At 47.7% G+C, this 27474-nt stretch overlaps 1 protein-coding gene across 1 annotated transcript in view; it reads right to left on the reverse strand.

The window, feature by feature from the left end:
* Positions 1-5128: 5128 nt before the first annotated feature.
* The window catches only part of GALNT14 (polypeptide N-acetylgalactosaminyltransferase 14), a 99427-nt gene continuing 77081 nt past the window's right edge, over positions 5129-27474 (reverse strand). The window contains exons 7-15 of the mRNA XM_069800000.1: positions 26606-26693; positions 25842-25926; positions 24327-24430; positions 19690-19816; positions 16983-17075; positions 15567-15650; positions 14250-14394; positions 6792-6911; positions 5129-6210 (exon numbers count right to left, since the gene is read on the reverse strand). Coding sequence (XP_069656101.1) covers positions 6052-6210; positions 6792-6911; positions 14250-14394; positions 15567-15650; positions 16983-17075; positions 19690-19816; positions 24327-24430; positions 25842-25926; positions 26606-26693 — 1005 coding nt within the window. The 3' untranslated portion in view covers positions 5129-6051. The remainder of the gene's footprint in view (positions 6211-6791; positions 6912-14249; positions 14395-15566; positions 15651-16982; positions 17076-19689; positions 19817-24326; positions 24431-25841; positions 25927-26605; positions 26694-27474) is intronic.

The raw sequence follows: 27474 nt of genomic DNA on the forward strand, positions 1-27474 counted from the left end.
CAGAGACACACAAACACGTGTGTGGATCATTATGTGTCTCCACGGTCTGAGTTAGTTGGGACCATGTAGTGCATATTTAATACCTGATGCAAACACAGCTGCTGTGAAGGACCGCTGCAGACTCGCATGCTCTTTTCAGTAAGAAAACTGAGGACCGGGGGGACTTTGCTCTGGTGCTGTGTTACAAACCTGACCCCATGGTGTAGCTCTGAGTCGCTGGGGCTGAATTTACAGCTCACTCGGACAAAGCACAGCCACTCCAGCCCATGGCCAGGAGGTCACGGTGCCTGTTTGCAGAAGGTCCTGCCGCAGCATTAAGGTGCCTCGTGTGCTCTGAGCTTCCTGGCAAAGGACTCCCTGCTACAGCAGAGACAGCTGCTATCCTACAGGGAAATCAGCTCTCCCTCACACAGGATAAAACTAATAAATTTTAAAACTAGAAGACTTGTATCAACTTGACCTTTAGATGGGAGTTTGCTTCTTCCCACTTCTCTCTCAGTTTGAGTGGTGGGAAGAGGCTAGCCAGGACACTTCTGTCTGCAATCAGCTCACAGCCCAAGGTAAGAAAGCTTGGATCACAGAGACTGCAGGAAAAAGTAGGTTTACAATCAGTAAATTTTTCACACTTAAGATCTCTTTTTTCCACCCTTCTCCTAAAAATAACCCTAAACACATTCCTACTGACTTGCAGACTCCAGAACCTTTCAGCCTGGGAACAGTCCTGATTTGCAATATCTTTCTTTTATTCCATTTATCAGGTTACATACAAGCTTTCAATACTCTTTTTCCTTTCTTTCCTCCTTGGTTGGTTGGTTGGGTTTACAACTGAATTTAACCCTGTGCAGTAGCAATGTCTTGTCTGGACAATTCTTTCACATAAATCACAGGAAAATGAGAGACATCACTCATTGTGATGGACAGCTGATAGATAATTATTAGACAAGCGCTTATGCAAAATCCAACCTTGAAACTCCGTCATGTTTTCTTTTGTACATCACACACAATCAGCTTGGATTTCCTTAGTGTCCAAGTAATATCAGAGAAAACAAAACAGCCCCCTACACCACAAAAGCAGCATTCTTACCTGCAAATTTATATGTCGCTTTTCGTCAGCTCTAAGCTAAAATGCAGCTCAACTCAAAACTTAATTAGACTCATTGGAGAGGTAGTGGCTTGTAACAGGTTTTTATTCTTACAGGGTTCTGAAGGCACTTCCAGTGAGTAACAGAACAGTGGACATATGGAAAACACCTATAAATCCGGAATAATTCCACTGGATTTCAGCCCTTGTCTCAATGTAAGCTGGACAGCCATACCAGGCTTCCTTAAACTCTTCAGCCATCTAAAGCAGATGCATAATATTAAAGTTGGAGCTGAACTGATCATTCAAAATTAATTTAGCCAGAACATTAACGAGCTACAGTTTCTTCTGCTGCTTGTGTGTAATCTCCTTGATTTTGCTTCCTTTACCATTTCTACAAACAATTCTAGCCCATAGCCTTTCACTAAAGCTTTTAAGATCTGAAATATGAGCAGCACAGATCCTATTGCACAGTTGTGATCAGAGTCCAAGCCATGAAGAATACTAGCCTGTTACACTATGGACCCTGATTTGCTTAGGGCAGTGTGGTGGGTTGACCCTGGTTGGCAGCTAAGCCCCTACCCAGTCACTCATTCACTCCCCACCAAACGGGATGGGGGAAAGAATCAGAAGGGCAAAAGTGAGAAAAACTTGTGGGTCAAGATAAAGACAGTTTAATAAGTGAAGGAAAAGGAAAGGAAAAAAAAAACCACAAAGTGATGCAAAGGCAGTCAGTCACCACCTGCAGACTGATGCCCAGCCAGCCTCTGAGCAACACCTACTGTGGAAAAACTTCCCCCCCAGTTTTACTGCTGAGTGTGACATTATATGGTATGAGATATCTCTTTGGTCAGTTTGGGTCAGCTGTCCCAGCTGTGTTCCCTCCCAATCTCTTGCCCAACCCTACCATACCTCCTGGGGCAGCAGAGTGAGAGATGAAGAAGGCCTTGACACTGTGCAAGCACAGCAGTAACTAAAACATTTGTGTGTGTTATTGCCGTTTTGGTCACCAGTCTAAAACACAGCACCATACAGGCTGCTATGAGGAAATTTAACTCCATCCGAACCAGACCCTGTACAGACAGATAATAAGGGTCCATGGAGCTAACTCCAGAGACTGCCAGTCCATTGCCAGTCCAGTACTGCTGGTATTGCATGCAACAAAAACTAATACTTGGCTTTCTCTCTGTTCAAAATACCCAGTCTTCACTAAAAGTTTGGGAAACTGAGGCAGGGAAATGAAGTAAGCTATCCCAAGTCACTCCTAGAAGCAGAAGGGATTAGCACTCAGGGCTGTTGCCTGTGTTGAACCACAGTCCTCCAAGTCTTCATCCACCAGCCCCATTTTCCTATTGCATCACTGGATAATCAAAATCTTTGAATTCAGTTTCCATCTCTTTACTACTAAATTACTACATTGGCGTATTGTAAACTGAGGTTCCAAGCATTGATGCTTTGTGTTATCTTATGGTACTGTGCTGGTACAGAGAGAGGAGGAGCACAAAATAACCTGGAAATCATGTAAGCAGCAAGGTAGGGACTGTAAGGCTTCCCCAGCCCAACTAAAACCAGATAGATTTGTTCTCACTGGAACACTGCTCTCCTTTGGGAGGGAAGGGGAAGGCTAAGGTGCTTTTGTGTTTGTTTGGGGTTTTTTTTTGCATAGCCTTGGTTGGCTCTTTAAAAGGCAGTAGTAGTTCTAGCCCTGAGTTTCCTGCTCTGAATCTAATTTTCCCAAGGCACAAGAAGTGACTTACCTGGAGACCATAAAGGCTGTCACAAAGCTCAACAGCCAGGATTAGAACCATATTTTCTACTTTATCTTCTGTTCTTTCAAGTCAGTGCAAAATGTTACCAAAAAGCATTACTACCAAGTGACATTAGGAGCTTAAGAGGTATAGGCATAGGAGCCCATCTAGATACACCTACCAATGTCATGTGTATCTCTGTTCACAGCATGATAAAAACAGTCTAGGCAAGTAACAAAGCAAAAAAGGTTCATCTGTCTCCAGTGTATTTTAATAAGTGAAATAAACCTAAAGGTATGAGCTGGATTTCAGCAGCAGTTAACCTTTCCCCTGACACGATGCAAGGTCTCTTTGCAGGGACGGTAAGCAGAAGATTTGCTAAATGCCATATTGGGGCTAATTCTAGAGACTGACAGTCCGTTGCCTGCTTATATGAAGCTTCCAAGGAGTCAGGCTGATAACTTCAGGCTTCTCTGAAAACATTGCTGATCCATAGGTCTAATCTCATTTCTTGGACCACGAAACAAGCTGTAGTCTAAGGATTACAGCCAATGGATGCGTGAGGCACAACCACCAGTTTGCCAAGTGGCTGCTGCTCCCCAGGTCTGTTAGGTACTTGGTGGCTTTTGGGCCTGCAAGAGACTTAGCTGAACGATGCTACTCTCTGGTAGGGGACACCATGCCTGATGTCACCCTCCCCACTGCCTGCCTTCCACCGCCCCCCAAAAGTTTACAGTGATCATCTTAGCCCTTGCTCTGGAACTGAGGGGCTTGATACAGCATTTGGTTTTCACAAAAGGCAAGAGAGCTGAAAAGCTGGTCAAACAACTTCTTCCTGGAATACATCCCTGCAGGTCCCATGGGTCCATGTGCTCAAGCACACACACGTATAGTGAGGTAGCTGTTTCTGCTAAAGCAAAGAAAAGCATTACCTGTTTAGAGAGTTTTGGCTGTTAGTGGAATGGATATTTTCAGCTTTGGTGGAAAATAATAAAGCTAGACAGGTCTGAGGTCCTGCTCAGAGCGTACCTGCCAGTTGCTGGACTTCAAAACGGATGGCAAGTTGTTCGTCCCTCTGATTTTTCAGAATTGAAGTGCCAGCAGCTGGGCAGTCCCAGGCTGTAGGCACAGTACAGTTGTGAACACGTTAAGCTTCAAGCTCTTGGGAGCTGCTTTCCCTTGTAAGCACTAGACAGGGAATTACTACCACTTGCCTGTCATCACTGGTGTGAAAAGTAGGTGTGATAGAAGGAGCCCAAGGTCACTACTCTTCTTTGTGAAATGGGTCCATTCCATTTTAAGTGGTTCCCTTTGTTTCCTTTGCAAAGGGGTGACATGGAAACAATGCCATCTCCCACCATGAAATGACAGCTTGCTCCAGCCCTTTCATAACAGAAGCCCTTGAGGTTTGCACCAAGGGAGCTTGATGAGGTTAGTAATCACTGTAGCACACAGAAAGCATTTATACCATGATCTTTTGTACATAAAGAGTTATATTGGTCCTGCCTCTAAAGCCAAGGGAGATTTACACGTATGGCTTTCTCCCAGCACTGAGGGAGGAGAAACTGAGGCTGTAAAATCCTGAAAGCCAGCAATTTATTCAAGAAGGGATGCTGAGAGCACTTGAATGCTCAAAGCTTATGCTATTTTACCTATAGTTTGCAGCACAGGAAACAAAGGATAGGATTTTCATTAAACCCTAGCATTTTTAGAGACACAGACTGTATTTTTTTTCCAAGTCACATTGACAGTCCTGCAAAAGTTCTCTCTGAGAGTTGTTACTACACAAGAGCTGCGTGCACAGCTCTGAGTGATTCACTGCCTGTTACCTGTTGCTGTAGTGGGAGCTGCTCTGAAGGACAGGCTGGGAAGGACCTTCCAGTCTTCTCTTCCTAAGATCTCTTCTGAGGTCTTCTGTCCTATTCTCCTTTGGCAGTCACCTCACTCCCACATAGTGATAGCACCTGACATGATCTCTCGTTAATGACTTATCTCCAAAAGCTGAAGAAATCTTTTCTGTCAAGTCTGTCTATGCTAAATGACTTTGGGAGAGAGGTACTTTGTGACCCAGGGTTCCCTGCTCACAGGTGTGACTGGGGGAATCCCAAACCTTTTCTTCAGTACTCCGCGTCTTGGGCTACAAGATACCTGGGAATCAAACCCAGGTAATATCCCTTTTCCTTTCTCAGAGCAGTCTCTAGTTTTAATTACCTCCTCCGTTCCTTCAGTAGCAGCACTTCATGGGAGTCCCCTCTTCTGTAGTTGGGAAATTGGGAAACAGAAATATGACACAATTAACTTCAATTACCAAAAATATTACTTTTATGGAAGAAAAGTGAAAATTTGACTTATTCCAGATCTGAAGCAGTGAGAGACACACAGTGAGATTATAGGGGAGTTTTCAGTCACCAAGGCTCACCCATGACCTTCAGAGAGGAAAAATGATCATGTTACTGCCTTTCCTCCCAGCTTCACAGCACTTTATATCCTTTAATCTCACACACTGAATCCTCTGTTTGCCTGGGCTTTGGGGATTCAACAACCCCTGTGTGCAGTTAGCACAGAGCAGGATTCCCCCATTACTTGCTGGTTTGATCCTGGCCACAGCCAGAAATGACTGCCCTGCCTCTGTATACACAACATGTACGTGGATCAGATACAAATTCGAACGTGCAACACAGCTCTACCCATGCTGTCTGCAGAAGACAAATTCATCCGCAGCAATGAAAAGTGCAAAGATAATTCAGTGTTTTCCACTTGATCCCAGGCGATGTTTCTTAGCATCCCTTGGCACATCCCTCCTTGCGCACCTGCCTCACCCCCCAGAAGCTATTGAGATGTTTGTTTTGCTGAGTCCAAGTCTCCTTTTGGTCTCCAAGGCTCTTCCAGAGAGATTAATCAATACTGTGCACACTGAACTTCTGTAGGGCCCATCACAGGAACCCCATTATCCCTCTAAAACATTTCAAGTCTGGTGTTTTGCCATCCCTTCTCTTTGAATGTATGAATGCCAACAGGCTAATACCAGCTGCATGTCTTGCAGACAACACCCATTGTTCAACCTGGAGCGCCATGTCCTTATTTTTATTTGAATGATTCTTCTTCTTTCCTGTAGTACACAAGGACCCCTAAAGGTTTTGCATTTGAGCTCCATCTGGTGCATCTTGGCTGCATGTAGCAAGGTCTCAGTGCCCATCCCCGCTGTGTAGGTCCTCCAGCGGGTCAAGACATCACCATGTCCCAGCGCTGGCTCATGGCTGTGCTCTCACAAGGGTTGATGACAAGCTCTTTGGTACTCTCATTCGTGTCTCCAATCATCTCAGTGTCCAAACAGAAGCGTGAAGCTATGTGTTCAATGTGTGACCCAACTTTACCCCATCGCTGAGGAGAGACACACACAAGAGGAGAAACAGGGGTGAACAAGCTTCCTCCTCATTATGCTTTTACTATACTGTTCCAGCATCAAGAGGACAGCGGTCACTAAGCCTTTGTGGCCTGATGCTGGGAAGTACAGGGTCCCCAAACCCACTCTGAGCAGAGCACACGCTGAGCATTTCTCCCATCAGAAGCACACTCATTTAAGCTCAGCCTCTGCCTGGCTTCAGGAAGATAATATATTACTAACAGCTTTTTCCCCAGGTCACTGGTTCAAATGCCAGCTCGATGATTAACTGCAGAGAAATGTTAACATCTGCTGGCTGACTGGCAGCCCGTGTGAACTAAATTGCCAGTTTTGGTTTGACTTCTGCAGATAAGTATCCAGATCACCACCCGCACTAATAGACATCCTTATCAACACACTCATTTAAGAGGCAAAGGGCTGAACAGGCCAGAGTCTGTACTCCCAGATAGACTGTGCTTCCCAGAGGAAGTCAGAGCACATGGGCGATTTGATGCGCAGTAGTACTATGCTGAAAGAAAGAGAACTTCAAAGAAAACGGGGGATCAATCACAGGGCTCACCTGCTTGTTATCACCTTCTTTGCAAGGTGACAGCAGCACCTGGGAACCAGGAAAAAGGGTGTACACAGACAAGCACAGCTGCTGCTGGCGGACTTGGTGGTTGTATGTGTATGTCCATTCCTGCAAAGAGGAAGAAAAACAAGGGAGGTGAGAGATCAGGGTTGATTCTTGGTATTCCACCTGGAAAGCAAACACTTTGGCTTGGATCCTGCCCCCTCTGAAACCAAGCACAAACCTCACTGACTTCAAGAGGCACCAGGACAGGTCACTAGGATGTTTCAAGCCTCCCCAAAACTGCAGCTGTCATTGGGGGACTGCATGTACCAAAGAAAACATCTACAAAAGCTGCTGGAAGAAAATGGTTCATGAGGCAAAGGATTTCCTAGCCTGAACTGGGCTGTGGTTGGGGAACAGGGGGATGGAAAAATGGCAAAAGAGAGGCAGAAATACTACACACAATGTGCAATCCTCTTTTTGAGAGGAAGAACAGCAGAAATGCTTTGCAGCTGGCAGCGGGAGAAAGAAGGTGATATATAGCAAATGTTTGCAATCCCCAGGATTCTGTTCCTAAACACAACAAAAATCAGGGATAAAGCTCCCCTTTATATCAAAGGAGTGGGACCAAACTCCAAACATTTGCTGTACTGGTTTGCTATGACCACTACTATTCCTGCTCCCCTGGGCTTGGAAGGATTTTCCTCATGCTGCTTTTAATGTTCACCTGCTTTTTATCAGCTCCTCAGCCCAAGAAATAGTCTTTGGGGGAGCAGAGACTCTTTGTCCTGTGTAAAGCTTACCATAAAACAGGGGCTCTCTGGGATCACCCTCTTTGTCACCCATGGATGTTTTTCTTGGGAGAAAAAGAGAAGTAGCTGATAGTTTAACCAGGATTTCAGAATGTGCTAGACAAAGCATCATGCGTGTCAGATACACTGCTTAGCCCAGGAGTATTTCACAGAAGTTTGCTCCAATGTTTCTTCCAGTTGAACATATTCTATCATTCACCTGTGCTCATGTTACCCAAGAGCACCTCCTGGGGGTCTGAGATTGTCCAGGCAGGGATGTCTCCTGCTATTTGTGTGTGTACACAAGCAGACAAGAGATGCTTTGGCATACGGGAAACCGCAAACCACGCTTTTACATAACTCCAGAGGGTGACTTCTGGAACAAGTTTTTTGCCGATAACTTTGTGCAAGTATTAACTTTAAAATTAGGGCTGGAAGGGGTTTCTGAGGCCCTCTAGCTAGGGAGCAAAGCAGGATCAGCTCCTGCTGTGTAAATCGCTCTGAGATAGTAGTCTGATCGCTCTGAGCAGCAGTGGGAGCAAATGGAAAGCAGGTTGCTGAGCCATGGCAGGGCAGGTCAGCGGGACTGGACGACAAACAGCAGGCTGGTTTCACTAGCAGAGGGCGATAACCATGCTGGAGAGAGCAGGGCCAGGGAGCAAGAGGGTTTCTGCAACAGGGCCCAAAGGTGAAGGCAAATGCTTTGATGGGGTACAGGCTATGAGAACTGGGAAAGCTGCTGTGGAAGAAAAGGTGCAGAGAGAAAGCAAAACAGTTGAGAGCTCAGATATGGAGGAGTCAGAGCTCCGGGAGGAGTGAAGAGAGCAGGAGTGTTGGCAGTGGAGGGGAAGGCAGTGCTCAAACATACGGCAGTAAAGCTGGGTCTGGAAAAATGAAGGGTAAAAGGTGCTCCTGGGAGACTGCAACCCTTTCTGAGTGCCAGAGGGGGAAGTGAAGAATGGCTGCCCTGATCTCAGAGCTGGGATGCCTGCAGCTGCCCCTGACTTTGAATGGTGGAGGCTTTGGGTTGCATTAGCATGAGTTATTAGAGCAGGGAAACGCTTCCCCCCCTTTGGTATTTGTCACCATCAGGAGCTCTAACTCCTCTCCCCGGCTTCAAAACAGACAGCTACAGGCATTTAGTTCCTGGGAATATAAATCCCACTTCACTCAGGTTCTTAGCCACCTGGAAGGGAAAACAGGCTTTTGCACAGCAGACCCAGATTCACAAGGACTTCACACTGTGATCCTCACACCCTGTGCTTCTTAGCTTATTACTCCCCACCAGCTAATGGAAAGCAAACCTGGCTTTCTGAACAGCTTGCCCACAGGCTTCTCAGCGAGCGCTGCCCAGTGTTTCGGCACATAACAAGCATTCATTTTCAAAGCTGTAGTCTGCACCCAAAGGGCCTTCTGGCAACTACTTCTTCTTTGTCAGATGGAGCAGCGTTTACCTGATCCTACGGTGAATATGTTCCAGACATCCGAACCATGCACGCTGTCAGCTGCCATGTAAACCACCAGCCTGGGAAATCAGGTGCCAAATTAGTCCTGCATCTGTGAAGAATCAAGCCCTACGGGGCAAGCTCCAACACCTGTTCTTGGTGCCCACGCTGCTACAAGCTGCTTTGAAAACCTGCTTTACATTTTTAACCAATTGTTCATCGTTTTAGCTCAGGACAGGGTGCTGGAGCTGCACCTATGAGGCTCTTCAGTAGCAGCAAGTTAATCCTGTAACTCGTGTGTATGTTGAATCCCCCAACTAACTCAGGCCATGGGACTTTTTGTTTGTTTGTTTTGACCTCTTAACCTCCTTGCTTCACTGAGGCACCTCATGGAGGACTGCTCCTCCCAGAGGTTCTCCATGCTTTTCTTCCAGGCCAGGCTCTGTTCAAGCCTTCCCAATATTCACATCCTCTCAAGGCAGGACCATCCTCTCATTCAGCAAAGTGCCATTGGATAGACTGGGTGGTGGTAAACATCTCTGCTAAGCTGTCGTTCATCATAAGAAGTGAGGCCTTCAGAGCTAGATATATGCGTCAGTTCGATAGTTGACATTGAATCCTCCCCTCCTGCCCCCAGGCTGTCCTGCTGCTGTCTTTATCTAAACTGACAGATTTTCACATGGCTCTTCTATTTTGGCAGAATGGCTTTTTATGGAAGCTAGTCCTGTTGAAATGTTTTATCCAGTTCTAATCATGTCTTGTCTCTTCTCAGCCCCAGATGAAAGCCAGAGAAAATGACGCAGAAAATGAAGAAATTCCGCGGGGTGGAAAAGTCACTTGAACACCACAGAATCCATGAAAAGCTTTGAGTTAAAATACAAGCAAATGGCCATGCAAATTTTTATCTTACCCCATCTCTTCCCTTATTTGTATCAGGTGGGATGAAAATTCCTGCTTTTTTTCCCCATGAGAAACTACTTTATCTTCTAAACCCTGGCACACTGAGCACTCAACGTGGCCAGCACAGCAGTAACAACAGCAGAGCTTCACACCCCAGAGGTTGTGGTGGACGGGGCAGCCCAGGGTACTCCTAAAAAGAGAGACCTTCAAGAAGCTACACATGGCTTCAGGGCTGCAGACTGGCAGTTTAGAGGTGACCCTGGCACCAAGGAAAAACAGACATATGAGGTGAAACCGAGATCAAGGCTTCCTGCCTTTCCAAAGACAAAGATGAAGTGGTGGCAGAGCAAGGAGGAAGTGGGTGGACTGGGAGACCGGAGCTACCAGTTGCACACCACAACCAGCAATCCCCTTCCTCCAAAGCCTCGGATAACACTAACCCCCATCTGAGGCTTGCGACTATTCTTCAAGGCTTTAGCATCATTTGAGCAGGCACCTGTCACTGTTACTCAGCATCATTGTGAATTGAGGAAATTATTTTAAAATGTGACCTTTGGCTTGGCATAGCCTGGCTGGCAGAAGGAGAAAGGAGCCCCTCAGCCTAGCAAGGAGCAGCCCCGTGGGAGCCCGGCATTACATGAGAGAGCTGTACGTGCTCTGCTGCCGAGCAAGAGGTCCGCCATACCCTAAAGCTGGGGTAGCAGCTAGAGAAAAATATTTCTGAAGAAGCCAGGAACAACCTCAGCCCTCAATTATCTTTTTAAAATCACAGGGAAGGATTTCCCAAGGCACACGACTGCATGGATCACCTAAGGATACCAAAGTGCTTCACTCGTCAAAAGGCCCTGGGATGCAACTAGCACTTACGTACATCTCAGGAGAGGGAAAGCAAAGTACAGAAGATGCCCATGGCAGCCCAGGTGCAGAGGTGACACTGCTGCCAGCCAGCTCCTCTTCTCTGCCGGCTCAGCCCAGCTCCCGCAGCTCCAGTCGGGCTACAGCTGGGGCAGGACGTGCCCATGGAGGAGGAGAACGAAGACTTTGGAGGGGAGGAAGGTCAGAAGTGAATTTTTGTGGTTGAGGTATCTCAGGAGGGACACTGTCAGGTTAGTTTGGATAGATGCTAAACGTTCTCCAAAGAAAGTGCAGATCTAGTCAGCCCACGGAGGTCCTCCAGCCAACTGGGGTAGGCTTCAGTGTCACAACAGGCAGATTATCACATTGCATTTCCTTCACAATGAGAGTCAAGGACACGCCACCCAAATGCAATGGCAGCCATTCAGCTCCAAAGCCCAGATATTTTTGGGTGCAGGCCAGATATTTTGGGGTGCAGGCCAGGCAAACGGATGCTGCAACTTTCCCAGTATTTCTTCACCTGTCTAGGAGATGACTAACTTTACACTCATCTTGCAGCTACTGCTTACATATGTGAATACCGGGCCAAAGCGCCTTCTGCTTTTTTATCTGAATATGTCAGGTTTCATGGAACTGCTAATGATTAATGGTTTATTAAATAAATCCCAGAGTCAGATGTCTATTCCAAAGATGTATGTACTAATATCAACTGACACTTAGTTTGAAAAGAAAAGCAATCACTCACATCTTCATCAGATAGACCAGGGCAAAATTATGATCAATTATCTTCTCTCAGATGCATTTCCCTTGTGAAAAATTAAATCAATCGGTTCATTCAGCAAATGAGACACAACAAGACCTAGAGTACCAAGGCTCCAGTGGGCAGAGCCCACTGTGCCCTGGGGATGGGCAGCACTGCATAAAGATCTCTGCCAGTCACTATCTCAAGAGCAGGTCCCTCTGAAAGCCACCCCAGCGGACAGAGCCTGTTCTGACTGCTACCAGACCTTCTGGAGAGGGAAGGGGCAAGTGGATCCCAGGGAGGAGAAGACAGAGCTCTCCTACACAAAGATGAGGGGTCATCTTGTGCCTCAGTGCCCCTTTTAGTAATTCAGGACTAACACCAGACACCACCAGGGAGGGTTTGTGAGATGTGCTAGGGCTGTAAATCTGATTTCACCGCAGTCAGAGTATTCTTCTCTATTTACCCAAACTATGGATGCGGCCAGAGAGCTCACAATAGCCTTCCCCTGCACTACAGATAGAAAAAACTAAAGAGCAATTGATTGCCACCTGACAGCTCCTGTTCCTCAGTCCTCAAACCATGGTGATGTATGACAGCTCGGATCTTCTCACACTTGGTCCCAGGACTTCATGCATGTAATGTTGGGCTTGGGGAGTCTAGCAGGGAGACAGCTACAGAAGGGCAATCAAGCAACCAAATTAATGCTACTAACACTGGATCATAAAGGATCTGGATAGTCAGGATATTTCCATAGTACTTATTGAATGCCAGAAAAGCACAGCTTTGATTTAGCTAAGCCTGTTTTTCAAATAATGAAGCTTAGGGTAAACAAGATGTGACTTCAGTACATTAAAAGTGAAGATTATTGCTCTATTCTGGTATACTAAATACGAGGCTACATAGCATTCAGGACTGCTGCATAATCTATCCTACACAGCCTGGTGACTATAACCCCCACATCATCCACAAGTTCAGGTGGTCTTGTAACAATTGTGTAATTAAAATACAAGTTTCTATTCACAATGAAAATTTAAATAGCCTGCTTTCATCTGAAATATTCTCCATGGGTACAAGTAACAGAGAACTATCCTAGAAAGACAGATAAAGATAAAAGGAAAAGGTTTTTCTCTATTCCTGCCTGTGCATTGAGTGTAGCTATTCAGCAATCTGTTTGTAGTGCATTTTTCTGTTCCCCTGCAGAGTTAGTCCTGGATGTGCACAAGAAATGGAGTTGCCATCCAGTGGGAAGTGCTGACCCATTGCAAACTGCTGCAGAATCAGAATAGGAAGATGAAAAGTTTGTGGCACGAAAAATTCCCCAAATTTACTCCACAGAAATGTCAAAACAAAATGTGTTTGATGGGAATGAAACAATCCAACTTGTTGGCATGACATTTCTCATTTTAAAATATCACATCAAATTGATATTTCAGAAAGACTGATGCCATTTCATTTTGAAATGCGAGCTTGCAGCAGCATTTCCCATTCTGATTTTCCCAGATTTTTTTAAAAACATCCAATTAATTGAAAATTGCAATTGCCACTAAAGCATTTTTTTTTTCCTTCAGCAGACTTGACCCTGCAAAACATTATGATCTGCTCTCATCATCTCACTTCTCTTGCTGTTTGTGTAAAAAGTCCATGTAGCAGTGGAAGAAAGAAAAAGAACTCTAAAACCTGGAAACCAATTAAACCATAAGAACTGTAACTATGTGGTACTTGCAGTTATATTCGCTGTATTTTCTGAACTGACTAGAATTCAAGTAGTCATTGCTGATTTTACCAGACCGTGAAGCAGATATTATTTTCCTGACTAAAGGCAGGCATGCAACTGCATGCGAAAGAGATGCACATAATGACATGCTTCATTTGCACATACAAACTAGGGATGTTTTCAGCAGCATCTCCAGGCTGGGCCTTTTATATGCATAGCTACCTGGTTTGAATGTGTAACCATGAGGGTTAAGGATGTACAGTCAAGTGGAAGCAAGCATGCCATTGCCTATTAAATTATTTCACGGCACCCCAAAGAAGCGAGTGATTGTTATCCTCCCTGTTTCATAGATGGGAATAGTGACAGAACTTCCCGACATGCCCAAAATCACAAAGGGAGCCTGAAGCAAAGGCAGGTTTTGAAGCCGTGTCTTCAGGGTCTTGCTCCAGCAACTCCACTGCAAGGCACACATGGCTGCTCTTGGCTCTAACATTTCATAGAATATGCTTTTGAGAACACCGATTCATATGGCTTTTTCTCGTCTCAGTGAGATTGAAAAAAACGAGATCATCCTCATTAAATTCTCACTAGTTTAATGGGGAATCTAATACTGAGAGAATGCAGACTATGAAGTTATAAATACCATTGCGATTCAGTGCATTTTGAAAGAAATGCTGGAAGATGAGAGGAAATTATAGTTCTCTGTCTTTCTCTGATCTCTGCAGATGAACGGCGCGTGGCGTTCCTGAGCAGCAGTAAGTGCTCAGCGCAGGCTAGCACAGAGAGAAGCGCTCTGCCCTGGACTGTGGCTCCTGCACCAGTCCCTGCTGCTGCCCAGGGCCTCCCCGGAGGTAAGGAGGACTTACCAGGGTTTAACTACGTGCTGCCTTAGGAAAGGGGCTGGCAGAACGGGTAATCCTCCAACAGAGCTTTAGCAAACTTAGGAAATCACCTTGAAGCTTCCCCGGAACCGGCTCTTCAGCCGGCATCACGGGGATAGGCAACACATCTTACCTGTGCTGTTGCTGCTGTGCCTTTGCTGCTGATGCAAGGACTTAAGCTCAGGATGGGGAACTCTTGGGCTTCAGACTTGTGCGACTCCAGGCAGCTCTGCCTTTGCCTGATCATCCCCGTCTGATAGAGCAATTCCTCAGGAATCCTGTGGGAACAGCATGAAAACAACATCCCTACTCCTACAGGCACACAGAGCACTCGGAGGGAGGCTTAGTGTGGGGTAAGGAGGGTGCAGTCGCACCATTTCACCTTCAGAAGATGAGAGTGGCAAGATCTATTACACAATACTGAATCACTGAGAGCAGTACATGGACAGGGACACTGCAGAAGCAGCACTCAGAGATGGATTACTGGCCTTTATAAGAGGAAAAAATAAATAACGCTGCACAAGGCAAACAGAGGAGCAAAGAATAGACTGTGAGCAGGCTGAAGGTCAGCCTTCAGCTTACAGGAGTGGGGAACTTTATAACAAACCTCCACAGAGCTCTGGCATTCCCTGTGAATGCTGCTGTGCAATGCCACACATGGCAAAAAAGCAAGAAAACAGCTATAAATCATCTTCACCCTGTGATTCTGCACTCAGCCATTGCACCAGCAGGTCACTGGAGGTATCTTCAAAACTTTGCATCCTTTCTGAGGATGGCTCCTGATAGTGACCAAGGGAATGGATGCAATGGTTTCTGGAGTAATTTTGGTGACTAAAAGGTATCTGTATAAAAGCAACTCTGGAAGTGCATATTAAGCAAAGCATTAGGCTAGGAGTAAGGCAGAGCCACCTGAACACAGGTCATAAACACCTACAGTAGATGGTTTCACAACAAAGAAGTCTTAAGTATCACAGAACAGTGTGAAAGGACTGGAAATGAGGTGCTTGTCTGTTAAGCAAGAGTCATTAAGTACTGAAAGAACCCACCAGAGGCTACAGTGGCTTTTTCACCATACTTTTGTCAGGAAAACTGGCTATTTCCCTATACCACCTGTCCCACCGCATGGGCAGGAGGATACCTGAGGAAGCCCTAAGAGAAATAACTGGTACTTTGCCCCTCACCAGCCCTGCAGCAAAGAGCCACAGAGTCTATAAGACTGCTTAGAGAAAGCAGGATCACAAATGAACCATGTCACACTGTGAGCAAGCTGTGTTTAAAGCCAGCACAAAATTCACTATACCCTTCTGTGAAGCCCAAGGGAGGGGATGCCTGTGTCGCTGGGACAGGGGCAAGTGTGGGGACTGGAGGTGCGGAGGAAAGGTCTGTGGGGCAGGAGGGACGGGGCATCCCGCTGGCCTGCTAGGGACAGGTGAAGATCGCACATCCATACCGAAGTTCAGGATAAACATTTTCGAGGTACCACTTGAAGCTGTGGCATTTCAACCTCTTCCGCAGCTCCACTCTGCTCTGGATGCTGTGGGAAGAAAATATCGTAGAGATACAATGGAAATCATGAAGGTGAGATGCAATGCACCAAAAAAGGAGGCTCAGAGAAACCTAACAGATATGCACAGACAGCAAACACAAGAGAACCAGCAGCTCTATTTTCTGCTCTCTTCAGCACAAGCTTGGGTGGTCATTTGGATCTCTGTCTCTTTGGAAGTCTCACTTGGTAAAATGGCGTGATGACATATCGCCATTTTAACAAGAAGCCTGGAGTTTGGTGGATGAAATTGTTCATGGAAAAGTACAGTCATTTAAAAATGGTTATTAAAATAATGTATGCTATCTACAATTTGCAATAAGCATTAATTTAATATATTAATGTACTAGGAAATTAATATATGCTATTATCAGTTACTCTTAGTTTACAGGACTACAGAAGGCCTTGATTTCCAAGAGCAACTAAACATGCCTTTAAGTCAGCAGCAGTTAATCACACAGTGAAATACTTCTTTCTTTCATTAACCAGGGCAAAATTTCTGCTGAGGGATCATGCTGTATAGTGACATTTTCCAAACTCCAGCTCCTCCCTGGGCCAGCCTCTACCCATGGAGCTGTTAGGAGCTGGCATTTACAGAGCAGTAGGAAGCCTCTAGTACCTTCCCTTTGCATGGGCTATCTTCTCTACACCCTCATATATTTAGCAAGACAGAGCTGTTACTTCATTCAGTGCTGATGGATGAGAAGAGGATATGAATTCAGTGGAAATAGGTTAGTCACCAGGACTTCAATTTATTTATCCTGGAGATTGAAGAGTAGCCACAAGGAATTTGAGTTTTATTTGGAACCCCCTGTGGTCCAAAGGAAACTTTCTAAGGGAAGGAAGAGCATATGAAAATGAGAAATTAACACAAATACTTACAGTCCTCCTGACAGGGAGGTGTTTCCAACTGTTCACAGGATGAGTGGCAAACTCCCTGCATACAAAGCACTTGCTCCTTTCCAATAAAGCCTCAGCAAAATTCGATGATTTTCCTGCCCCTCAGCTGCCAGCGAGACCTCTGGACTCTCCCTGCCAAACTCCGCTCTGAGACCAGAAGTACTTGTACCTAATGCCAAGGGCAGGACATGGGCAGAGGGAGTGTTCCCCCACCTGGATTCAGTTCACTCACTGGGATAAACTAGCACAGCATACAAACTAGCTGCTTACATGTTTCATTGCTGTGCTCATAGCATCTGCCTACCATTAGCATTTAATTGAACGTTACTACAGAAACAACGCAGGTGGGTTTCTGCAGCAGGGCGATGTCACCGTGAACACCCACTGCAGCAGGCAGGGCACAGGCAGGAGAAAGACACTTACTTTCCATAAGGCCTCCCTTGGGCTGCGGGACGAGCCGCGTAGTAGTACTGCTTGAATTCGTCCATCCACACCTCTGCTGTGCGCTTGGTGTTTCTGAAGGAGGCAAGGGAAGACAGGTGAAACCAAAGAAGCTTCCAAGATGACATTTTCTAAAATCTAATCCATCCCGCTGTCCTCCCATCCTAAACTTGGTCTTTGGCTTCACCAAAACCACCTTTGAGCCAGCCCATCCCTCACTACTAGAGAAGGTACTCCTCCTCCCCATTACTCCAAGGACCAAACACAACAGGTCAAGGCTTGGGTGAAGAATTCACCATTTCAAACTCAGTTGGATGCTTTGCATCCACCAGACTCAGAACTGAAGCTTCTCTTAAGCGTCATCTCCCAGGCAGGCGTGCCTGGGGTTTTATTTAGTGGCTGGGATGGAGCTCTGAAAAGAGGTGCACAATTTGCCAAAGATTGAAGGCAAATATTTCCTTTGTGTCAATCCCGTATGGACTCTTTTGCTTTGCGCTCCTGGATTTCACTGAGGCAAATCGCAGTATTCAAAACTTAAGAGAAACCACCCCGGCCATAGTGCTGTAGCATAAATGTCAGTCTTCCACCTCAACCAGGCATCTGCAGAAGGTTTTTGAACCTCAGAAAATCTTCTGTTGACTTCACATGGCTCTAACTCTCCTTGCAAATGGCTTTGTTGCTCCATGCCTATCCACCCATCCCGGTCCGGGTCAGGGGAGTCCTCCAAACTCCTGCTCCAAGGCAGACCAGTGCCTCCAAGCTAGTGTTATCATCCCACTGGGCTGTGGGCGCTGTGGGGCCACATGTCCCACATAGCCAGAACAGGAGATAGTCTGCACATGAACCCAGCACAACACTGGAGCCTGAGCTGTCTCTCACACTGAAGAAAAGGCTGTGTGGAAAAAAAAAATCAATATCTGGGAGAAAGGTGGAGATATTTTTTGCTAACATCTTTGTTTAAACAGAGGTACCACAGGTTGCCAGAAGCCACTTCTCCTCTCGGTCTATATACTACAACATTAAGTTTAAGGCTGATAGCTACCATAAGGTTAATAAAATCCCAGCTCCTAATGCCTACAGATGTGTTTCTCCAGATCACTTTTCAGTCCCTTGCTGATTCATGTTGCTTCTTCCTCTCACTAAGGCCACTGCAATAGTCTAAGTGCTCTTGCTCAAGAGATGCTGAAGACACAGTGTCTACATCTGTATCTAGCCTTCCCCAAAGTTCAGGGGTTTTTTTATCTTGGCTTCCTCATCTCATTTGGGTTTATAAGAAACATGGGGATAAATGCCAAGGCTCGCACCTTGGCATTGATTCAGGCCTCCCCAAAGTCCCCGTGTGCCTGTGCCTGGGGTGCAGCCAGAAGAGCCATAGCCATTCAAGCTCCCCTTGGTCCTCCTGCAGGTGATGCAACACAGACCCTGCCTTTTCACTCAGGTTTGCAGCAACTCCAACAGTGGAGATTTTGCCACATCCAGCTCTTCTGTAGCAGTCTTATTTCACTACTAAAAGCAAGAGCCCTCCTCACGACTCAAATTTGTGCTCTCCTTGATGCCAGCAACGCCCTGTGCCCCTCACTGCTGTCTTCCTGAAGCAAGGTGACAAGGTCTCCTTCCTGCCCCATACACTGCGTGGCTGGAAATCACATATTAGGTATAACTGAGAGGTGTGATTTACACTCCCCCAGCTCATTGCCTCATGTAAAGCGTGGGGAAGCTGCAGAGCACCTGGGTCAGTGGTAACCCTGATGCAGGCAGCTGGGTCTTCACAAATACTGTTGGCTCTTTATAACACTGGGAAACCCACACTAAAAGGAATGCCTGGTGTGTAAACACACACAAATGCAGTTTAGCTGAGAAATAACCCTGCATTAAGTATAAGCACCCCCAGTGTTTTTCTCTGTCATTTACTTAACAACAGACAACCTTCAGCCTCATGCTCTAAAAAAGGAAGAAATTCCTCCTGACTTCACTAGCTGCTCCCATCATCTTTCCCATGCCCATTCCCACTTCTGGACCACCTCCTTCCTTGCCTGCTATTTCCAGGATCTTAGCCCACTTCAGCTGCCCATTTCAGTACCTGATTCAGTCTGTTCCTGCGTGTGAGGACAGGTCCCCTTCAGCTGGGATGCCCTGGCAGTTCCTTCGGTATCCCCACCAGCGAGGTGCATCCCGTTTCTGCCTCTGCTCAAGAGACAGCACCAGCCCGGAGGCGAAGCCACCCACTCTGGCACGCTGCTGGGCTCCCCTCTTGGAGAGGCACTGGGAACCAAATTTTCTGGTTCAGCTGAGCCACGCTCAGCCCTCAGCTAAGGTCATTGGGTACTGACAGACAATGCTGTCAGCCTGATTTCAGGTCATTATAAATGCGTTCTGATGACCTTAGGGTCTAAACCATTTGCTGTTACGGTAGCTAGTGCTCAGGGATATGCTGGAGCTGTCCCTCTATTTCTGCGCTGATGAAAGGTACCATATAAGTGCCCTATTTCTGTCATATTCTCGGCACTGTAGAAAGCCTAAGGGAGAGTTGTACTGACTTGCATTTTCTTCGGCTCAGGAGACTCCTGCCCAGGGATATTTCAAAGTTTTCCAAACAAACTCTCCTCCCTGTCTTCTCTGCTCCCCCCTCCCCACAAGGCAGCACCTGATTCTGTTTTACAAAAAAACAAAGCAAGCACAAAACACTTACTTAATGTATGTATTGGCATTTCCCTCTGGAAAGACATACGGATGTTTCTTCCGGAAGACATGTCCAACGCGGCTGCAGGGGATGATTTCCAGGCTCCCTCCACACATCCACACACGGAAAGAGATTTCTACAAGAGAAGCAGCTTCAGCATTTTGTCTTTCTGTCCTACAGCAGACTGGATCCTGGTGTTACCTCTCACTTCATCCTCTGCCACATTAAACTGGGGTAAATCAATTACCAGAGGGCCTTTCCTAGGCACAAATGCCTTAAAAGCGCATTTCAAAGCTTCTTGCGATCTGTTTGAAGTCAGTGCACTTGAAACCTGCTTATAGCACAGCAGGTGCTATCACAATGGCAAGAGTGAGACGGTAAGTAGGTCCCTTTTCATGCAGCCCCGCTTACATCGCAGAATCATCTTGCCAGTTTTGTGCTCCTGTAATTACTTCTGCACTGCCTATTTCAGAGTCACTTCCCTCCAAAGGGCTGTCAAGTTCACCAGGAGACGCCATGAATTCACCATTAATGACTACAATGGTCATTATCTTTATGAATCCACCATTGATTCTGCAAAATGAACAGAGAGCTGTGCATCCATCATCTGTCCCAAAACGGACAGGAGCTTACCCTGTGTGGCATGTACTCCGGGCTGTGAGTGCCAACGTTGTGGTCCAACAAGGCACACACCTTAACACAAGCAAAGGTCAGTGGTGGGAGGGATTATCTCCTAAAAATCTGGATAAGCTGTCAGTATGGCAAATGTCTCCCAGTTGCCCCAAGCTGCTCCCTGCCTGGTCCACGGGGCCCTTCTGGAGCAAAACGAGCCTGTGGCACAGTTGACACCAGAAGTTACCGGGCTCTTGGCAGGGAGCTGGATGAAATCCTAGCTGGCGAGGTAGGACGGGTGAGCAGAATGGCTGATCTAACAGGTCCATCTGGTCCTAACGCCTGTTAAGCTATGAATCTGCAGCTATATTGTCAGAAAGTCATGCTTAGACAGAACCAGCATGGAAAAAAAATGAAATAAAAAAGAAAAGGCTTCTGCAGTTCTTTGCATCCTATTTTATCATCTGTTGACAGTATAGAGCTACACGCAGCATGTATGTACTCCAAAACTACAAATTCCTTTTCACTCCCTGTCCCCCTTTAACTACAGAAGTCAGACAGGAGGCCACCCATCGTCTTTGCCAGGTTGTGCTGCTGGCAGTCCCCTCACATACATACACCAGCGCAAGGATGACTTGTCCCCAGGTTGGTGTTGGCAAGATGAGTGCCTGTGGTGGGAAAGCCATTTGGGCAGCATGAACAGGAGTCCTCCTCCTCCTCCTCCTCCACTGCCAGCCCACAAAGCTGCCATCCCTCTGAAAACAACTCACAGCTTCAAGGAGCAAAGGAGAATTGGAGCCTGGTCATCCAAAGCCACCTACCCTCAGGACACATGGCTCAGCCACGAGGTACCTGTCGTTGCAGAGGTAGGAGCCACCTTCCCGTCACTCCCATCCCCGCTGCCAGCACACCCACCTGCTCCCGGGCTGAAGGAAATGGGAGGTTGGCAGAGCCACAAAGCCCTCTCACCTTGATGCCCAGATCCAAAATTCAGGGCTTGAGCCCATCCCCAACAGCTGGCCCTAGCAGCAGGGGCCAGCAAAGGCTGCGGTGGGAAAGCACAGCAGGGAGGAAAAGTACTTTTTTTCCAGAAATCCCCTCCCCTTCCTTTCACTGCTGTGTTTACAGGCAAGCGCTGCAACAGCAGCTGGAGCCTCACCACTTTCCCCAGCACTGGGTATTAACAGGCCAATAAAACATGCCCTTGTGCCGTGTCCTGGTGCTATATTGGGAGCAACCTTAATCACAGCTGCAGGGAAATGAGATTATGGCAGGATGTGGCCACTCTAAGCTGCTGCGCTCGGTTCCCCTCGCACGTGGCTGCTGAGACATTTGCCTGCGTGTCACAGCGCCAGCCACGCTGCCAGTGCTGCTGTGTAAATCAGAAGGGTGCCTGATAAAGGGGGACAATCAGCCAAACAGCTGTGAACCACAGCGTGGCTGCTGTCTGGTGCCTTCCCCTCCTCTGGTCCTTCTGTTCAGCCCGGGAGAAGAGCAGCTCCCTGAGGCACTACAAGGGAAAGATTTGCACCATTCAGTCCTCGCCTGCTCTTAATTTAAAGTCTAACGAAGAGGTGGGCTGAGGTGATCTCTGTGCACTGTGAACCGGAATGAGAATACAGTGCTGGGGAGGCAGGAGGTGGTGAGGAGTCTGAGCTCTCTGCTTCAGACATGTTGCACCCTGCAGACCCTGCTCCGGTCCCAGCAGAAGCAATTAAAGCACAGGTTTTGGCAGGTAGGGACGATCCACGGAGCCATCCGTGGCAGCTAACAAACAAGGTCTCCAGACAGGCAGCCGAAAGCTAAATGTCTCGGGAGGAGGTAAACTGAGGCACCAGCGAAGGCATGGCACGGGCCCAGCTCAGAGGAGCCAGGGGAGCAGGAACTGACGGCATGCTTCACCTGACCCTCCAGAGATGTCTCCAGTGCAGGTGGCCCCTCCGAGTGACCCCAGGAGAGAGGCGAGCAGTACGTGCTGGGGTGCACTGGGCTTGGCCTTAGCTTGGCAAAATGCCTTTAGGACTTCTTACTGGCCTGCAAGTCCTTCTGCCATAGCTCATCAATCCACCTCCAGGGGACTAAGTAAATTTAAAAAGTAAAACACCTACAATGTCCTCCTTCTAACCCAATCACACTTGCTTTTGTTTTGCCTGAAGTCTCCAGCCCCCTCTAGCTGCCCAGTCACTAACACTAAAGGCAGCAGCGATGCTCCCCAGGACCAGAGTCCTGCATCCCCTCAGGACTAAGCTACCAGAAAAAGCACGGTTCACTGCAAGTGCCCAAAATGAGCAGCTGCTTGGTCAGCTCCTGCCCTCTGTCAACTGCCCAGAAGTGACCGGGGCCAGCAGGGTCACAGCTGCCCTCGCCTGTGAGCGAAGGAGAGGTGGGATGCGCTGCCCTTCACCAGCTTTGAGCCGGGCACGCTTCTGCTCTCAGGGCGACGGGCAAGACGGGATCTGCCCTGCTGCTATGCAGACCTGCGCTTTTTTGTTGCAGTGTCAACCTGCCTGGCTTACCTTCGTCACGCCAGTGCCCTGAGGCAGCATTACACCCTGCAGCACAGCCAGCGCATGTTCGATCGGGACCAGCTTCCCAGGGCATAGCACCAGTAAGGGAAACATCGCACTCTGTAGGATGGGCCACAACCACACATAAGGAGCGCGACGCCTGCCGTTGCAGGGCATCGGACAAGCTGGCGGGATAGAGCTTCCCCGGAGGGCAGGCTGCCCTGTCACTGTTCATCTCCCAGGAGCAGCGGAGGCTCGCTGCTGTCAGAGACGAGTGATGAGCGGAGACGGACAGCAGGTCAGGCACCGCACGGCAGTCCCTCTCCTCCCGTCTAGTTCCCTTTTTGAATGCTTTGTTTGGGCCGCTGATCCAGCGGGGGAGGCGGGAGGGCTGTCGCTCCCCTCCTGGGTTTTCTCAGAGCCACCCCACTCAGAGGAGCAGATGCTTTGGGTCAGTCTGGTGGCAAGACACCCACCCACAGAGAGAAAGCACGAAGGAGTGAGATCCTACTGCTTAACGAGATATAAATAAATAAAATATGCTAGAGGAAAAAGGCATGTGAAGGAAACAACAGTGCCAGGCAGCGGATGGGTTACTGCAAGGCAGCAGCATCTGTTCCCTTGGATGACTGACAGCATCGCTGTATGCGTTAAGACACAAGATCCTTCCTTCCTTGCTAGTCGTGCTCCCCAGAGGTGTGAGCTATTAAAGCCAGGTTCTGATCTGCCTCCCTGACATCGAGTGCCTCCCCTGCTTTCAAGGATACAGTCTATTGCTCTGATCTGCAGCATTGCTACAGCTTCAAAGAGAGAACAGCCCAGCCTGATCCAGCTCCGCTAGACATGGGGGAGAAGGGACAGGCTGTTATCTCCTTCATGTGCCCTCTCAAGTTTGCATGCAGGAGATTTCTTAATGCCCATCTTGCCCTGTGATAATGAGCAGAGGTGACTGAATTTTTTTTTGTGCAGGAAAAACGATAGTGTTGAGGAGAGCCTGGCAGTGCTCGGCCATCTAGTGATACAGGAATGGATAAGCAGCCATGTCACTTTGCCACCTGCTTGCAGCATGCCGATGGAGCTACTGTTTCAGGCACTCTGCAAATTCAGGGAGGCACCGATGCCTCAGTTCATAGCTTTGAAATGCTGTTGTCAGACAATGGAATAAGACACGTCTTTACTTTATTGCTGAGAAAATAAGATCAGGAAGGAATAGGAGGGTGTGTGTGGTGTTCTCTCATCTGTTGGTAAAGCTGAAAATTCTGTGATTTAGGGTATTTACCTATAGAAAATCAAAGCAGCGTGGAAGGCAGGGAGTCCTGAGCACTAACAATTGCTCACTTCCCATCCTTCATGGTTGCTGGATTCCTTACTCACCTGAGGCCATAAACTATGAATGTGAGGGAAACCGTGCAGAGCATTCAAAGCGAAGTCCAAAGTGACCTGATGGATGACCCGAGTCATCCATTTGGCATGACTCAGGAAGAGAAGCCAACACAGCAAGGCATAGGAGGAAGAAGAGTGACTCACCAAAGTTCTCCCCACCCCAGATGTCCATGGCACTGTCATACTTCCCCAGGTGGTTGAACCAGGCTTTGTCGATCACAAACAGCCCCCCAGCAATGATGGGAGTCCTGCAGAATCGGTAAAGGAAGAGGGGACACATACTCAAACACTGCTGCAGCACCTGGATGCACAGAAGCAGCCCTTCCCTTTGCCTCCTCTTCCATTGTCAGGACATTACCTAAGTATCTCCTCGCCAAACAAGGACAACACACCTCAAAAAGCATCTGAGTCTTTCTTTCAGCTGCCTTGGTATTTTGCTGTCAATCATAAATTGCCTGGCACTTAATGACTGGCTAATGCACCCGTCAGCACAACTCCTACAAGCCCAAAGTTCACAGCCCTGATTGTAGGCTTCAGCATCAAAAATGCACTTAGCGCTCAGGGGGTTATTCACTCAGACAGTCTTTTTGCCTGGAGCCAGCCTATTAAGAGCACCATTGCACTGGGGAGGGGAAGGCAAAGCCAATTCAGAAGGGCTTTTTAAAAGCCATCACTAGCTGTGTGATCTTTATTTCAAAACAGGGTTATTTTTCATTCCTTGGATTAGCTAAGAAAACTGCACAGAGAAGGTCTGTGGAGGAGGGGAGGGCAGAGCCAGAAGATAGCTCAAGGAGACTCGCCATTTGCTGGCGCAAGCCCTGTCTCCATTCAATTGCAGACAGTGTGGATGCCGTAGCGTAAGCTTGGGAGGAGCTGGGATGACTGCTGCGCCCAGGCTAGTCTCCGCAGTGCCCTACATGGCAGGACGACCAGGAACGCAAGGAGAGCCTCTGGGAAGCCAGTGAGAGCTCCTGTTAACAACAGCATCCTAAGGAGAAGCAGTGCTTTGCTCCCCTGAGAGCTTTCTGAGGCCCTGAGCTTCCTCCAACATTTGGTCTCCTCCATGTTACACACCCCGGCGCTTCACGGCTGGGGATGCAGACACCAGCACTAGGCTTGCTGCCAGGAGAGATTTTCAGCAGAATGAAGGACTCCCTCCATCCCACGGCATGAGGACAGATGGCATCTCTCCCGTTCAGTTTCGCTATCTCTCCTGCACATCCTGAATTTCTGAGGAGCCTTCAGCGAGGTCCAGAAGAGCAGCGCTGGTCTGGAAAGGCTGGACTAGACACCACGTTTTTGTCAAGTGGGCTGAGGACACCGCCTTATTTTTAAGTGATAGCTGAGCTGAGAGAAGCAGGAGTCTAGAGCACTAGGCTTCTTCCCTAACCGTATTCAGCCTCCTTAGCACTACCAAAACACAAATAACCATAAATATACCCCTTCTACCTTTGTAGCACCCTCAGGCTTCAGTGTTGGCAGGTGAAGTTGTACTGCAAAACCCAAGCCAGCCAGGAGCTCGCTATAGTTATTAGGCGTTCAGAGCTGTCCTGGAAGGAATATCACACTGCCATGGTGCATGGTGACACACATGAGGTCAGATGAGACGCCTGTCCTGCCCCACATTCCTCAGGTGCCTCCTTCCCCCTCTTGACTTACTTAATGGGTTCAGTGGGATCAAGTCGTTTGGCTTTCTGCTCTGGGGAAAGCTGCTCCCATTTGAAATGCAGACTCCAGTCAAAACCTAAAACCGAAGTAGAGAAGTACCATGGGGAAATTAGAAATGGGTATGGATTAGGAGGCAATGCAGGCTGCAGAAGCCACATTTGATGGAGTATTTTCCCCACTTTCAACTGACCTAAGCCATGGAGATGCAGCTCTTGGGAGAAGAGTCCAATGACTAACATATTTTACTACTGCATATGAACAAGAAACAACACATTGCATTACAATTGCAGTCAAGCACTCCAAAGGCAGGAAAAGTCAGAATTAAAGATGCTGCTGAAACCTCACTTTGTCCCCTTGTGCACACAGATACACGCTCTGATGGATATTGCATGCTACAAATAGCACAGGCATACTAATAAGCGCTACAGTCGCATCCTCCATTTGTTGCCTAGACATCCCCCATCTCCTCTTGTCAGCAGCCCGGCTTTCAGTGCTGCCAAGGGTGGCTTCGACATGACCCTTCTTTCCTGCTTGACCGCTTTATCCACTGTAGCAAACACCGTTCCTCACACCACACTCACCTGTTTCTAAAATAGCCTGAAAACAGCCAGCGAGGAGTACTGAACAGTGCTAATGAACTTTTTGCAAGGTAGCAGGAGCCAGCGGTGTGGTGCAGAGCCACCAGCTCCTCGGGCCAGTGCACGTTCACGCCACGGGATGGACGCCCATGGGGCACACACGCAGCTTGGACTTACCTCCTCTGAGGTCCGAGGAAGCCGCCACATAGGCAAAAGTGTCCAAGTTGATGATGTCAATAACAGGGCTGACCACTCGGGTGGGATCCTGGAAAGCAGAAGCGAAATGACCCATGACTTCAGACCACATCGCTCAAACTGGTCAAGGGATACTCTGAACTCCTGGAGACACCAGGTGGCTGGAAATCTTGGTGTCATTCAGGTTTGTCAGGGACAAGTGCCCGTTACTGCCTCCTCCTCCTCAGCCATCACATCAGTTCAACCAAGGAATTAACGGCAGCAGTGCCAAGCGGCAGAGATATTACTGGGAGCCAGGGACACGCCGGTGAGAGAAGCTGGGAAGACAGACACTGTCTCTCCTGGGAAAGAGGACTCTGGGCTGCTGAGCTAGCATCTCTCACCGGCTTTGACTTCACCCACAGTCCCTCCCCTCCGTAGGTTGTGCGTGCACTCGGTGCCCAACTTGGCTGGATGCAAAGCTCCGTCCGCCTTTTGCAAATTCACCGACGTATTCCCCTTTCACCTCCCTTAAATACTTTTTACTGGATTTCAGAAGTATGGCGACAAACAGGCGGTTGCAACAACAGAGGAAAAACACAGGCAGTCAGGCAGCTTAAATACAGGTATTTTTTAAATGTACAAACTATGGGGATACAGTTAGAGTTTTGCCAAATGTGTGAAAGGGTTAAGAAAAAAAGGCCTGAATTATTTTAAAGAGTTGGTGGTGATTTAATTAACATCTTGTTATGGACAAAGAGATTATACAAACAGTTATGAACAAAAATATCTACAGGAGGAAGAGACTCTGACAGCTTTGACTGCTCTCTTATCTCCCTTTCTCTTTTCAAAAATCCCAAACTCCAATTATA

Source organism: Haliaeetus albicilla, chromosome 13 (genome assembly GCF_947461875.1).
Source record: "Haliaeetus albicilla chromosome 13, bHalAlb1.1, whole genome shotgun sequence".
Lineage (NCBI taxonomy): Eukaryota > Metazoa > Chordata > Aves > Accipitriformes > Accipitridae > Haliaeetus > Haliaeetus albicilla.